The following is a 16,250-nucleotide window of genomic DNA, read 5'->3' as shown; positions in this document are numbered from 1 at the left end:
TGCCCCCTGTGGGCGGGAGCCAACAGATGCTTTGTCTTACATGACGGTTCAGAAAAAAGAAGCCATTACACACAGTGCTCAGGTAGAAAACTTGTCCATCGGAGGAGCTAGATACTATAACTGATTAATACAATTTATTCTCTGCCAGGATAGCTTGTTTTAGTGGCAGTCCTGACCGTTCGTCCAGTGCAGTACCCTGGAAAGATTAAATGATAGTTCGTGAGTGCAAGAGTTCAATGTGTATGAAATCTCATCCTTGCAAAAGGCAGTCTAATGTCTGTGCACCGCTTGCATCCCGCCTCAAGTGCTTATGGCACGGAGCCCTTGAGTAGGCTTCCTGTCAATGTGCCCTGCACTTCGTATTACTGAAATTAATGAGCTTTAAATTTTTTAGACATTAACATTTTCTATAGCTATTGTAGAAGATAGCTGTAGAAGCTGTCTTCTCATAGAAGTGGTTTTCTGTCTACAAACTTATTTAGAAACTTAGACAAAGGAGGTAAAGTAGTGCTGTGATGTAATTTACGTTTCTACTGTCACCTTATAGCACGCCCTCAGATTATCAGCCTTTGGTCAGATCTATAAGGTTTTGGAAATGGATCCCCTCCCATCAAATAAGTCATTTCAGAAATATTCCTGGTCAGTAACTGACAAAGAAGGTAGGTATTGTTTGCTCAAAAAATCACTAATTGGGCAGTAAACTAGGGGTTAATTTAGAATGGGTGAAATTCCTGAGTTATGTGCTGTGAATGCAAGGTAAAGGCTTTTCTTTCTGTTGTGTGGTTGGCTTTTTTTAAAAAATATTTCATTCTTAGGAAAAAATCTAGATATTCTGTTCTCTAGAAGTACCAACAGAGGAGCAGCAGTACAGCTGGAATATATGATTTTCATTAAGCACAAAGTCCTTTGGGGTCTGAAGAGTAAAAGTAGTGTTTATGATTCTTATGCTGGGGAGGGAGAGACTGTAGACTTGTCAAAAAGCATACAAGTATCCATAATAAGAATTACTCAAGAATTCTTCCTAGAAAACAATATACATCTAATAAAAGTAGATTTCCATGTATATTTTTTGTAAAAACAGTACTATTGGAGTTCTTGCCTTAGACTAACTGTAAAAAGCAACACTACAGAATTACAGTACTTACATCACACGTGATGTTGGAAACAGACATCTTGCATGGCATGGCGCAGTGCGAATAAGCCAGTATTGACTTACAGGTAGCAATAAGAAAGCTTTGACTGATGGTTGAGTTCTTTTCATTGTAAACATGCAAGGAACAGTATGGGACTAATCTGACTCCTGCTGTGGAATTTTGTTTTTCTAATAGCATGTCCATATTACAAGGAAATTTATACCCTAGGTACAGGCTCATCTGCTCTTAAGAGACCGTTTGAAGATAGTGTCGGGGATGATAAAGATCCAAATAAAAAGATGAAGCGTAATCTGAGGAAAAGTAAGTGCAACACTTCTCCATTCTGTTTTCAAAGATCTAATGTACAGTGGGAGCTGGTTTAAAAGCTGCTCTGTGTTTGTGTGGAATAGCATGTGAAAAAGTCTTTGGAACAAAAGATGTTGTCTCTATCACCCCACATTTGGAATGTCAAATACATCTCTTATCGTGCTTCTGAATCTCCCCTGACATTTTAGTAACTGAATGATTTGCATTTTTAAATGGGATTACCCATCAAGTTACAGTAAAATTTAAGTTGCCCAAGCAGCTGAGATATTTTATTGATAACATCCCTGTGCTGTGTGTTTGGGTTTTGGGGTTTTTTTTTGTTGTGTTTTTTTTTTTTTTTCCAAAATACTGCAGTGACTTTGCTGTGTGAAGATTTGCTTTTTTGCATTCTTCCCCTTCTTGAGCTAGCTGTTGGTCTCTTAAGACCTCCCAGAAGAAAAATAAAATGCTTAATCTACAAAACATTGACATTTGTATATATGCACAGACTAGAAACTCTCAGTGTTGCTGGGATCCAGTCAGTTCTGGGGGCTGTTTTCATTGTGCTACTTTGGTGCCAGTTCTGGATCTGATCCCTCACTACCTGTAAAACTTGTTACTCCTTTTATAGCAGCCAGGAAGAATACAGCTAGCTGCAAAAGAACTGAGTTAACACTATAAAAAAAATGGGTAATTACAGTTGTTACCCAAAAGTAGAATGGCTTATTAAAGACTTAACAGCATTATGGCTATCCTCAACCTCTGAGAGGCTGAGGGGTTGTTTTGCTCCTTTATACAGACAGAAGGCACTGAAATGCAAACTGTTTCATTTTTCTGTTCATCTTGTTTTGTTCATTTTCCTTCCCCCACCCCCCTTTCTACTATCTTGTACTAGTACTAGATAGTAAAGCAATAGATCTCATGAATGCTCTGATGAGGCTGAACCAAATCAGGCCAGGGCTTCAGTATAAGCTGCTGTCACAGTCTGGTCCAGTCCATGCCCCAGTCTTCACAATGTCTGTAGATGTTGATGGTACGACATATGAAGCATCAGGACCTTCTAAGAAAACAGCCAAGCTCCATGTGGCAGTGAAGGTAAGGCAGCCTGAAGTAATCCACTAACCCCAGATCTTGGAACGTAGAGTATGAAATATGGTTAGAAATAGTAATGTGCAACCTCAAAATTAAAAAAATTTGGATGAAGCTGAGCTGCTACGTGTGTACTCTAAACACAGCTGGGCATGGTTCAAGGAGTATCACTGGTTTTATAGGGGAGGGAGAACTTCCCAGGGCTCTGCTGCAGATCAGCTCACATGACAATGGATTGAATGTGAAGTTTAAGTTCTGGACTGGAGGGGTTCAGTTTTGTTCTGTTCTCCTTCCTCCTGTTGGTTTGAAAACAGCATGTTGGTGGCTCCCTCTTTCTCCCTTTCCTTCTCTTTGTCCATTCCTGGGTTGTGAGCTCCTGGAAGCATGGAGTTGTTTCCTGTCTTCAGTGTCTGAAGAGTACTGTTACCTGTTGGGATAAACAGTGTACATAAATGATTGGTCTCCAGTCAAATTTTCAGTAGGAGACTAGTATCATTCAGGTACTGGTCAACCTACTGTTGCTTCTTGTTAGGTGCTCTACATAACAGAGCTTAGGTCCGTAAAGCAGTGGTAGACCGGAACACCCAACATGAGCATCCTTGTTGTATTGCATGAGGACAGTTCAGACTGCTAAAGCAGGCCGAGCCTGCTGGGGTTCTGGGAAGAAAGGAGAGTTTCTTACAGACAATTCTTGTGAAAGAGAGCCTCTTTTAATAGAACTGCACTTATGATAGGAACAAGCCCGTCTGTCACTCTGTGCTTCCTTTTGTTTTGAACAAGAATTTCCTTTTTAGAAGCTTCATCTGGCAGCTTTCTGCTTTCCTTTGATTTCAGTTTTGAAAAATCCCATTGTCCCATGTACTTTCAAGTTCAAAGCGTCCAGAAGTATCTGAGGGAATGTGTTGTTCCTCCAGGAAAAGTAGCTCTCTGCATGTGTGTCCTTCCAGACCTTCTGCCTCATTCTTTTATTTTGCCTCCCTCCCTGCAGTTGTTTTTTAAAAAAAAAAAAAAACACAAAACACCACCACACTAAAAAAAAAACCCACCACACTTCCCCTGAAAAGCTGTGACTTCTCTGCCCTTGAACCTCTCTGTGTCAGCCAGATCTGTGGTGCTGCCTGCCCAGCTCTGTTTTCTCTAAATTTACACATATACAGATCCTGGGCTATGCTTCAAAACATCCATGATTCAAGCCAAGAGGAAATGGGTGGTATGGTAGAGACTAGCTTTTTTTTTTTCTTTCTTTTCTTTCTTTCTTTTTTTCCTAGCAGATCTGGGCCCTGTTTTCCCAGACTTATAAGAGGGAATAATGTGATCATTTCTGTTTCTAGATCTGACCTTTTTAAAATTTAGAAGCCCTGAAAATGCAGCCAAATGTACCACGATTATATGGAAGCTGAGCCTGGAGTTACCTATGCAGTTCTCAGTTTAGTATTGATTTTTGCATCAAATAGTGATTTTTGCAAGCTTTGTTCCTGGGACTAAATTTTCAGCAGAGCTTCAGGTTCCTGTTGGATTCTTTTGAGCCTATGTCTGGTACCTCCATATGACTAGGTTAGGTAGGTGGTTAAAGGGGAGGCTGGCTTTGCTAGTGGAGGATGTTTTTGAAGGAACTGATGAATAGTACCTTCATGAGTAAAATTTCATTTGCTATACAGCTGCTGGTTGTGAGCAGCATGGAGAAAGCTTGGAGGTTGTGACATGGTTCACTAAGAGGCAGGCTTACTGCAGACAGAGAGTTTGTTATGCTGCTAGCCGGGCGTTCCTTCACCTCGTGTCTCGGTTCAGGAATGTGCTCCCTGTACAGCTGCTTTGGAGGCATCTACCCTCTGGTGTTCCTGAAAGACGTGAGCAAGGGAGGTGATCCCAGTCCTCTAGCTTCAGAGACACCTTTTGTATACTACTTGGGGACCCCCCGACTGTTGCCTGCGGTCTCCTGGAAACTCCAAAAGTACCATCTTGTAGAAGTACAATGCATTAATTCTCGTAGGAGTGTTTGTCTTGTTTGCCCTACAGCCAATCTCTTGATCGGTCGATATCCACAGGGAGAAGGGGGAAATGGTGTGCAAAACAATCTCCTTATCGTACCGTTAAGCAGTGTCATGCAGTGGATGCACTTCTGAATTTCAGTCTATTATTTTAGAAGGAATTCTCGAGATGATGAATGATGCTCATGAGTAATTGCTGTTGTTGAGACTAAAATTCTGTTTGTGTTGATTCTGCTTTTGGAAACTTGGAACTATATTGCTATTGTGTTTTTCTCCATTTCAACACAGGAGAAAATGTATGTCTAAGCAATCTGCCTTTATTAAGTGTATGGTGGACATTCTTTTGTGTTGGGATCAGCTTTGTATTTGTTTCTGCACTGCTACCTATTTTACAGTTCATTTCATGTGGCTTTGTTGTAGGTTTTACAAGCGATGGGGTATCCAACTGGTTTTGATGCAGATGTGGAGTGTATGAGTTCCGATGAAAAATCGGATACTGAAGGTAAAAATGAAACAATGTCTTCAATCTCAAGCAATAATACTGGAAATTCCACAGCTGACACCTCCGCTACCCTAGAGGTGAGTATTGCATTAAAGTGATGGAGAGGTGTGGGGTTTGGGTTTTATAACTGACCTTTGTGCCTCCTTGCCTTGAGTTTAAGGTGGGGTAGCCATCTTGTCCTCATAAGACCATAAACTCTTTGAGACAGGTGTTGTGTCTCCTAGTTGCCTTATGTATGGTCTTACAACAGGGGCAGCTCCATCTTGTTTGGTGCCTTTGGGCTCTAATGATGCAAACTTCACAATTTCTGTTTTGTACTAGTGGGTTTGTCAAAAAAGTATACTTACATAGACAGTATTTTAAACTGATACACATGAAGACCAGTAAGAATATAAAAATTCATTAGGAGACATTAAGAAATGTAAAACCTAATGCCTCTATGCATATTGAATGGACTAGAAAATGCCGCATTGAACATGCTCCAGTTTCAGTATAATATACGTTAACTTTGGCACTTGCAGCTGAAGTCAGGTGCTATAAGGAGCATGCTGTGCTTCTCTTCTCACTGAAGTTGTGGGAAATGGAATATTCCTCAAAGGACAAAATTCCAGTACCTTCAGTAACTTTGGCTGAAAGTCCCCAGCAATCAGGCTGTGATGGGTCTGTTGTACATTAATTGGATATTTTCATAAACTATTTCTGGTATTTGTTTCTTCTCACCCTTAAGAAGCCATGAGATTTTAAACTCATGCTTAGATGTCATCCCTTTCACTCTTGTCTTCCTGACCTCCTCGACCAGTGTATGTAATTGCCAGCAGGGATTTTAGAGAAGTGTCCTGTGTAAAGACTGACTAACAGCTTTAATTTGTGTATTTGTTTCTCTGCCTGATAGCTCTGTAGCAAGCTCTCTGGGGGCTGTACTAATAAACCATTGTAGATCCCTGCTTTCTTTTTCGTTATAATGCTTTTTTCCAGGACTACAGGGGGTTTGTGATGTAAATAAAAGTAATTGTTCTGTTCTTCGAATACTTGTCAAGATGTTAAAACATGTGGCTTCCAACTGAAGGAATTCTTCATTTCCAGACAGCGCGTAATCACGGACAACTCAATTCAGATATGTATATAGTCCACTGAGATATTTCCAGGGAAAGGAAATGGGGGTATTTTATACTCAACAAACTGACCTGTTAATTTTCCTTTGAAATTTATTACATTTTGTTACAAAAGTGGATAATATTTTAAGATGACCAAGATATTTCCCAAGCTTCGTGACTTTGGGTTTCCATGTTTACACTTCGGAGACACTTTACTTTCAAAGGGCAGGCCTTGGTACTACGACTCCCGATCTTTATCAAAATAAGAAGTTTCGATCCCTTAATCATCTTTTTCTTCATTAGTGAGTAGTCGTTTGTATCTGTAGCTGAGTGCACTGTAATGCAGGCTGATAACGCTGGTGGGCTGAGATCTCAGCTTTACCTTCCCTGCTTTCCAAACAGTTACAGATATTTCTGCTGAAACGTGTGACCTAGGATATGAGACTTTTTCAGTCAGAGCTCAGTAGTGCCAGGATGTAATTAGATCGAGCAGCAGAGAGGTGTGCAAGTTTGGGAAGGCTAATCTCTCCTTTCAGTGGTAAAGCCTTCGATTTCAAGGAACTTGACACCATGGCCTCAGCTTCAGCTTTAGCTTTGGATACTTTGAAGGTTGAAATTCCAAGTGCAGCTGGTGTAATGTTCAGTTTGTGTAGACACCAGACCATGCCACCAGGGCAGTAGCTCTCACCAACAGAAATAAAGCAGGCGTGACTTCTTTTACAGTATTGTTTGTCCCCCTGCTGTTCGTTAGAGAAGAGCCGTTCCCTCTGCTGTTCTAGCGCAGCACGTTACACTGAAGCCAAGGCAGTGTTATCTTTGATAGAGGTCTGTTCCTGGGAAGCCTGCTGAGCCCTCCGTGTTGGGAAGAACAAGCTATTGCGGAGGCTTGACACAGTGATAGTGCTGGCTTCCTCCAAGTGGCTGGCCACCTGGCACTGTAAGCCACAACGCTGTAGATGTTTGTCTGCCTTTTCAAAAGAGAAAGGCTCTAAAGCAAGACCATAAATGTCTCTCTAGGTAAGAACTCAGGGTCCTATACTCACCGCAAGTGGCAAAAACCCGGTGATGGAGCTCAATGAAAAAAGAAGAGGTCTGAAGTATGAGCTCATCTCTGAGACAGGTGGAAGCCATGACAAGCGCTTTGTGATGGAGGTGAGTGAAGCAGTTACAGAGTTGGTAGGTGGTTTTATTAACGGTGCTTCGGTCGTTGGAGCTGCTTGCTGCTGCAGTTCAAATTTTTTGTATTTTGCTTTTTGCAATGCACATCTGTGGTGGTGATGTTTTCAGGTTTTTGTATCTCTTATTGCTGCTGTGATGATTAGACTGGGGAAAGAAGTGTCTTTTATGCTTTAGGAAAATACAAAGAGAATTAAAACTGGATTCTGACAGCCCCAAACTACATCATGTCTTGACATGAGAAGGAGGAAGAGGGAAGTAGAAGATCCACAGCTTGACAAAAATACCTGATATGCACATTTTGCAGACATACTTGCTAACCCCCTGTCAGTGACCTGCTTTCAATCTCCTATTGCCAGCTTACTGGCGTTGTTTGGAATGACTGTAGCAGAGGGTAAACTCATTTGATTTCTTCATCTATTTATGCTCTCTCTGAAGTGGTATGAGGTAGCATCCCAGTTAAACAGTGTATGCATAGTGTAGGCAAAGATGTTGGTATGTAAGGCATGGATAAAGATGAGGGGAGTCTCAGATGATTCCTAAACCCGCCATTTCCTAGCAGTATCATTCATGTGTTGAGAAGCTCAAGTATATTGGCTAAATTCAGTATCAAATAGATATGCTGGTCCTCTGAATTGCACACGTAGTTTCCAGATTCCTAATATCTGTGATATAATGGTTCACCAGGTCACTTAGGTATTTTTTATTAGCTTTATCATCTAGAAGCAATAGAAATACGTCACACAAAACACTGAGGGTTTTTTTTTCTTTTTACTGCTGAAGTTCGTTATGGATGGCATATCATGAGTGGGTGCAGCATGGTATTCCCAAGGATCAATACTAGGCATAAACTCATGTCTTAATTTTCAGGTAGAAGTAGATGGGCAGAAGTTCAGAGGTGCAGGCCCAAATAAGAAAGTAGCAAAAGCAAGCGCTGCATTAGCAGCACTTGAAAAACTGTTTTCTGGGCCTAATGCAGCAAACAACAAGAAAAAGAAGATTCTTCCTCAGGTAAGAATTGTTACTTTTTTTTGGACTACTCTGTTATCAGAGCTCTGGGTTGTTTTATGATACAGGAACTTCTACAGGAAGCAAGTGATTTCAGCCTCTTGTTTTATGCACGCATGTACGGTTTCTATTTTTATTCTTCTATAACAATTATTGTAGCATAACAATATAATTTGATAGTTGGGACCATATTGTGGGAAATACAGTAGAAAAGGAGGCACAAAGAAACAGAGGTGCTGATTTAACTGGAGGAGATAGAATAAAGTCAGTGGTTCCACCGGTGATGGCGTGGTTGTGTTTCAGGCTAGAGCCATAGTGTGCTACTTCATCCCGTAAGATGCGTAGACTTAGGGAATAAGGCATTTATAGCCAGGTAAAGGCCTTGAGTCGAGGTTCTGGAGTAAGCTGAGATTGTTGCACCTTTTTTGCACCTTTTCAACGTTTCAGATGAGCCGTTTTGTCTGGCGAGGAAGACTTGTGTAATAAAAAGCTCAGTCTTGTCCATTAGTTTTAACAGCCACAATGATCTCTCAAATCTTATTAAGATTAAGGTTGAACAGAGCAGCAGCTAATCAACAGTGTTCTTCCTCCGGAGGACTACAGTCTGAAATAAGTCCTGGGGATTACAATTTGTCTCTTTTGTGCAAATATGTTAGAATTAGGATTTTCTTGTCATTTCATGCTGGAGCAGAATGTATCATAAAACACAATTTCAAAAGCTAACAGTCAAGTCTTGTTTTCGTTTTTGTTCTGTAACTAATAAGTTCTCTCCATTTCACTAAGACTTTAGGTCAGGAGTATTTCAGTTTCCATTACTGTGTTGAAAGTCTATTAAATGAGAAAAACAGGACCTCACAGAATAATGTTCCACATGCAGTTAAGATATGAAAATGACCTCCGATTCAGGCACTTCCTAAATTCTGATTTTTCTTTTTTTGTTGTTGTTTGTGTTCTTTTTTTCAGTAGGTCAATGATGGCTATAACTGCCAAACTTGTCTTTGAAATACCTGGATTTGCATGGTTTTATTGTTCCCAGGGGGTAGTTTGGGCATCTAGTACAGCAGAGCTGCGTTCTGATGCTCTGAGCAACGCCAGCTTCTGTAACTCCTTCCCGTTCTTTCACTTGTAGGTGGTGACAATGGCAAAAGGAAGGCAGCATTCTAGTAAAGTTAGGTTAAAGCAGTCCGGTGTTGTCATGAGGTGATTATTTGTCTTTGGAGTGAAATCCTGGCCCTGCTGAAGTTCTGTGGGTTCAGAATGGGTAGGAGAGAAGCAAAGACAATGTTGTAGATCGAGAGGAGGAAGCTTGTCAGGAGGTGGGAAGCTTGTAAAGAGCAGGAAGGCACAGCAGAGAAAGGGTCGGAAGCCACCGGTGTTCGTTGATGCCCAGGTGACCAAAACTGAGGTACATAACAGACAGTCCGACCACGCCGACTGCCAGGCCTGAGTGAACGTGCGGGACCCGGCGCACACTGCTGTGCACTGCAGCCAGTGACCTGGCACGGGACGCTCTCGGTTTCTGTCCGATTCTTTAGGACAGTACTTCTCCAGTCTGTATTCCACCTTTAACAAGACCAGCGCATCAAGCATGTTTAAAGAGATTGTTAAAAGGTGGTGATTTAATGCAGATGGCCTTGTATTTCCAGCAACTCTTTCACTTTCTGAATTTCTATTTTTTTGTTACTCTGGGCAGACTAAAGGGGTTGTCAATACAGCTGTTTCTGCAGCAGTCCAGGCTGTTCGAGGCAGAGGACGAGGTGCTTTAACACGAGGGGCATTTGTTGGGGCAGCTGCTGCTACTGGATACATAACACCAGGTAAGGCATGACACTAGTAGCTAACAGTTTATTTTTCATCTGCTGGGGTGTTTTTTTCCATGCAGTCACCTATGCAAGTGATTTCTTCAGCTTTAATCTTCTGAGGTGAAGCAGAAGGGAGAATTCACAGGGCTTTAAATAAATCAGAGCTGTAAACTGGCAGTACCTGTCCTTTATGAGCATACAACTTGGAGCTCGGTGCGCACCAAGCACATGGTTATGGACATAATGGCTTTCCTGGCTTTATTATTTTATTAACTATCTTCTTCATAGTTTACTGCCATGGTGCAATTCCCAAAACTCTCTTCCCAGCTAAGAACCTCCTGGATCATGTGCCCTTTAGCATGAGGAGTGGCTTTCCCAAGAAACCCTTGTGGAGATTAAGTTGGCAGGCTTGGGAGTCGCTGTACTCCCAGAAACTTTCTACGTGAATTGCACATGTGAGCGCAGCATTTTATTAGTAGCTTCTGTGGTGGCCAAAAAAAAAACCCCACAATAAAAGAATTTCTGTTCATACTCTGGCTGATGTTAATTCATCATCCCTGCTGCATTGTTTTGATGAGCAGAAACATCTCTTGAAATCCAAGGGCCTTCTGGTCCACATTTATCCTTGGTGCTTACTGTACGGAGCAGGTGAGTTACTAGGCGGGATATCTCATTGCTGATTCCTTAGGGCAGATACGCAACCATCAGAAGCAAAACTGTTCCAGCTTGAAGAGCTGAAGTATTTGTCTGCTACTGGCCGGTACAAAATTGTGTAGGGGTTTTTGGTTGTGTTGTGTTGTTTTTAAAATGACAGGCACATACAGTATAAGGTGTTAAAATGTAAACACAGGAAAAGTTTAACAAAATACTCACTTTCTCACTCTCCCCTTACTTTGTGCGTTGTTCTTTGTGACTCCCTACGACATGTCTGAGGCTTGCAGGTGCCATGTGAAGAGAATCCAGACATTGTTTTTACCTGGAATAAGAACCACAAATTTCTAAGAATGAGATGCTGGAGATTCTTTAGTCAAAGCAAATCCAATAACTTCCAAAAAATAAAACTTACATTCTTCATGCTCAGGTTTTCAGATTACAGCATGAGCTCTAATTATACCCTTCAGCAGTTCGCACATGCTAATAGCGTAGCCCTCTTGTTTGGTAGACTTGCTTCCTGGCACAGTTGACAGCATGTCGTCTTCATTGTTCCTGTATGTTCATGTAATTATAAATATTAAAAACCAGTAATTCATTTTTAATGGCTGTTAACATTGTTTTTGGAACTGTCTTTCTGCCTGAGGAGTCATTTATGAGACACTTTAACGTGCCAGGGGCATGCTTCTTGCCAGCATGGAATTACTCCAGAAATAAGTTTAATTTCCCAGTCACTGTAGTTGTTAAGCTTTTATTGGCCCTGGCCTTCACAGATTCTTTCTCTTCATCCCCTGTATTCTTCCCGGAAACCTCTTGCTTTTCGTGATGGACACAAGTGATCCCACCAGAAAAAACACAACTGTAAAGCCTTCATGAACTACTGAGATATAGTCACCAAGATCGGTGTTACCACTGTTGCTTTTTGTCTCACTCCGCAGTCATGTTTAGCTCTTCGGGAAAAAAAGATACTCTTCTGTTTGCCTCTAGGCAAACAGAAAAAACTTTTGTTTTTCTGTTAGAAATGGCAGAGAAAGCAGAATTCACAAGAGCTTCACTGATGGTGATGTGCTGTCTGGCACAGGCATCTAGCATTCCCCTCTTTATAATGGAAGTTGAGGAAAATGACTGTTCTCTGCATTAGACTGTATTTGTATTTTAGGAAGAACATAAGCAAATCTGAGATGTCTGGATTGTGCCAACTCCGTGCTCTGACAGTACAGACTTGAGGGCTTCAGCTGAAAGAAAATATGAAGGAAATGAACTACAGAATTGAACTCTTTGATGCTGAGGCTTAAGCAAGCCCTTGGGTAGCTTGTTCTTCAAGCCACCATGTAGAGGGATTTTAGGGTTTTCAGCAGTGTTTGTATGTATTAGTGTGAGTTTGTTTTCTCTGTGGTCCTGTTTCATGTACCAGAAAGGGTCCCTCCCGAGGTGTTGGCGTGCAAACACTGATTGTCTTCAGATAGTGTGGGAAATGCTACCCATCCCTTATCTGTTTATATTGCAGGCTATGGAGCACCATATGGGTACAGTACAGCTGCGCCAGCTTACGGTATGTATAGCCCAATAATTAACACATTACAAATGATACAGAAACTGTTGCGGCAGTGCAAATGTGGCAGTCCAAGGAGAAAGTCAAAGAGATTAAAGCTCTTAAACTATGACAACAACAACACTTCTATGCCATAACCTTGTGGTTCTTTTTTGGTTGGAGTAGCTTTTTTGCCTATGCTTTGCCTGATTTGTGGAAGGACTGCTTGTTCTAATTGCCTGTTCCCTTTCATACTGAAACTGAAGTGAAGTAGTTTTCTTAATTTTTACAGCCAATCTGTGCTCCATTCAAAGACTACCGAAGGGCCTATTTCAGCATCTCTGACCCGTATTTATCTAAATGGCATTACAGTAACATTGGCAAAATGTTTGTCCCCAAGTGGATGTGGCTTGTGGACCAAGCTCCCTTAATGCTGTCAACTCTATGAAGTCCATATGTGTGTACACTGCCCTCCCACCCCCCCACAGCCTAAACCACTGCTGCTTGGGACAAACAGAATGATTTTTGTGTAGCTTAGACCGTTAGCAGTCAGATTCCAAGGAAGCTAGGAGACAATGCTTTTCACTAAGAAACATAGTGATATTAGGCTGGCAAAGCACTGGTTTCGTGAAGATCGTAAAATAAACTAATACTCGGAGAGCAACGATGGAAGGGTTTTTCTTAACTCAGCTTCTCCCTACCCACTGGCTTTTTTTATGCTGGACTAACAATGCATAGCTCTAACCGGCCCTTTTGGTTACTTTGAATGAGGTTTATGTGGCAATGGGAGCAGAGCAGTTTGGAGTCAGTGATATGTCCCGGCACACACAAAGCGAGCCCACCAGAACCAGTCCCACCGGCCTCTCCTGTCACAGGGACTGGGTGAAGGCCGCCTGCTCAAATGACAGTTGAGTGCGTTTCAAGGCCTGCGGTTTTTATGTAGGAAACTAAACCTGCAATTTGCTATTAATTTGCTAGCTTTTGTAGCACGTGTGATACTTTTTCCTCTCAAATTGGTATAGCTTGGGCAATACCGACTCCCCTGATAGCATTATAGAAGTTACAAATACTTTGAAATGTTGATTTCATTACTTTTTTCTGGAGGTATGAGCTATAAAGAGTGGAAGAACGCTGCCGCTTTATTGAAAACGTTCCCTTGGCTTGGCTAAGACCGGCTGGTCCTATTCTGTTTTCCCACGGTGGGAAGGGAAGGAGAACGGCCCCACGGGCTGCACTGGCTGGTGGAGTTCTGGAGCCTCTCTGGTTTTAGAACTCCTGCCCTATTGACTGGCCGAGTGCTTTGACAGAACGGCGGCGGACAGCAGCGCTGTCCCACTGAGCGTATGCTGTGCCTTGGCTTTTGTGTTGTGTTACCCAAGGAACGATGAAATTTAGTTCAGGGCTTACTTCATGGTACGGATTTTTTTTAAAAATCCCTTTGGTTCTTTCCAAGCAATAGTCATGGACTGTAACTAAGATGAGTGGTATCTGCATTGTATGTATTTTTACAAGCAGTGACACGTAGTGATGTAAGAGGAAGACTTTCACTGCTGAAGAAAAGACTACAATTGTTACCAACTTTCCTTGCAGCTATTCCTGCTTCTTTCATTCATTCCTTCCATTTTGTGGGCTGTTTTTTTTCTCATGACGCCTATTTTGGGAGCTGGATTTTAATCACGTAGCTGTGTGTATGTGACATATCACTGACTTCAAAGCGTTGTGGAATTGAATGCCCCCATTTTTCACATAAAGAGTTTCTGTTTTAATGTCTTATGATTGTGATGCAAAGTACTGGGATAATGCTTTTTGGCTGTAAGGTAAACATGTCTCTCTGCCTTTGTAAGCTGTTGCATGTTGGGAAACTTCACTTTGATCATCTGGTGCTCTGGAATACCTGCTGTTGCTGCTTTGTGATTTCTAAATGGATACATAGGTTAAATACTAGAATTTAAATAGGCAAGATTAAAAAACCAAACAAACATTTAATTGTGCAGAAGTTTGTGAGGCCACAAGAACTCTGTAATAATCATGAAATCAGGCAGATATTAATCTTTCCAGATTTGCCACTTCAATACAGGAGAGGAAATGCAGAATAATGAAGCAGATGCAGAATTTACTGTAGGTGCTTGATTTTTGGCTTGACCTACCTGGATGCTTTATCAAAACTGCTGAAGAGTTTCCCTGTGAGCTTTCTTTTATGCACAGCAGTGCCTGTGGGGAATATCTGCAAGTGTAACTGGCCTGTGACATTAACTCAGAACGAGATCGTAGAGATTAATTATCATAAAGATTATGAAGTAGAGCCTCAGGTCCAAATACATGCTCTGCTTTTGAGAATATTGCTTTCTTTAATTTTACCAAACACCAGGACAAAAATGAAAGCAAACTTTAAGTTAACCATCTGTTTGAAATCATGCAAAGTGTTGGAAGTGTTACCGTTTATGGGACTCTGCACCCTAAAATCACATTGACTGACTGATCTGGAAAAGGTTAATGAGAACACTATTGTAAGTTCTTATCTGACTTTCTTGCATCACTGAACTTATTTGGAGTCCTCTCCCTTTCTTCTCTCTGTAGGTTTACCCAAGAGAATGGTTCTGTTACCAGTTATGAAATTCCCAACTTATCCTGTTCCCCACTACTCATTCTTTTAGCAAATGGCAGAAGCTAATTCCTATTGATTGAACAACACAGTACAGTACAGAATGTTAGAAGAAAAAAAGCCTTTTTATCCTGTTTTCTTTGAACACATACTTGAGCAGAGTCATTTGTAAAGAAACATCTTTTTCCTACTTTTTGATTTTAACAAAATGCAAATTTAGTTCTCTAAAACTTGAAAAAAAATGTTCTGTGAAATGTTACCTCATTTTCAAATAACTTATACCAGCCTTCTGTTATAGGGAAGAACTAGAAGCTTAAATCTTACGTTTTAAATGAAGTATCCGATTATGTAAAATTAAATTTGTGAAGGATGTATAGAATATAAAACACTGATCACAAATAAACTGTTTTGTTGTAACACAAGAGTACTGCCTGTTTCCTAATGCAGTCACACAGATTCAGTTGATGACCTGTACTTGTTGTAGGGTTATTAAATGCAGGGCATAGTTCTTTAAAAATTAAAAATTAAAAAACCCCAAACCCACAAAACAGAAACTTTACAGTTAACATTTAACTTTGTAAATACTATGGTGTGTAATAAACTTAGTAAAATATGGGTTAAAATATTGGTTTATCTTATTTTTTTATAGCTAAGCATCAGTACCCGAGTTTCTTTATAATCTTTAAGATCAGCATACTGTAACTGTGATTGTAGATGCAATCTTAATTATCTAAGGAGGCTTTCACTTGTACACAAAGTACTGAAAAACAAATGAAACAAAGGGAATTAATCTTAGACTGTCTCTCTGTATTAGGTTGCATTCTGTAAAATAAGTATTAGACAAAGGAAGTTCCCACAGAAGGACTCTGGTTATGTAGTTACAGGGATACACAGTTAAGTCCGTATTGCCCAGAGAAAGGACGACAATAATGTTACAATCGGGTTCTTTAGAGCTCAAAAGCTGCTTGTTTTCCTTTCTTTTCTGTTTTTACAAAAGAAAAAAAAAAAAACATACCAAAAAAAAAAGAAAAAAATTGCACTTGTTCTTGTGGCCTTCTTCACTTTTAAGATTGTCTGCCCACCCTTGATTTTTCCATCCACCATTTCTACAGAAAGCATTTTAGTTGTCAATCTTGTATTAAAACAAAGGGTTCTCCTTTTCCCCCTTACATTTATAAGAATCTAAAGCAGCAACAAGGTCCCCATGAAAACTCGCTATTTAATTGTCCCAGTTCTTGTTGAGTGCTGCTGTGAAAAGTGACACACTTCAGCCATAGGCCAGTACTTTTCTAAGAGTTGGTGCTCAAACCGAAAGAATCCTCGTTCTGCTATGGAGGGGGTCCACCCGTCTGGAATTCCTGGACAGGC

General features: G+C 40.8%; 1 protein-coding gene across 1 annotated transcript in view; it reads left to right on the top strand.

The window, feature by feature from the left end:
- The window catches only part of STRBP (spermatid perinuclear RNA binding protein), a 34,083-nt gene extending 18,684 nt beyond the window's left edge, over positions 1 to 15,399 (top strand). The window contains 10 exon segments of the mRNA XM_009705710.1: positions 1 to 82; positions 548 to 659; positions 1,362 to 1,454; positions 2,335 to 2,534; positions 4,937 to 5,095; positions 7,130 to 7,264; positions 8,159 to 8,299; positions 9,990 to 10,113; positions 12,257 to 12,301; positions 14,858 to 15,399. Of these exon segments, the coding sequence (XP_009704012.1) occupies positions 1 to 82; positions 548 to 659; positions 1,362 to 1,454; positions 2,335 to 2,534; positions 4,937 to 5,095; positions 7,130 to 7,264; positions 8,159 to 8,299; positions 9,990 to 10,113; positions 12,257 to 12,301; positions 14,858 to 14,934 (1,168 nt within the window). The 3' untranslated portion in view covers positions 14,935 to 15,399.
- Positions 15,400 to 16,250: the final 851 nt, after the last annotated feature.

The sequence above is a fragment of the Cariama cristata genome, unplaced genomic scaffold (genome assembly GCF_000690535.1).
Source record: "Cariama cristata isolate BGI_N322 unplaced genomic scaffold, ASM69053v1 scaffold14708, whole genome shotgun sequence".
Classification (NCBI taxonomy): Eukaryota; Metazoa; Chordata; class Aves; order Cariamiformes; family Cariamidae; genus Cariama; species Cariama cristata.
The sequence above is the reverse complement of the archived record's forward strand: the minus strand, read 5'-3'. Positions and strand labels throughout refer to the sequence as shown.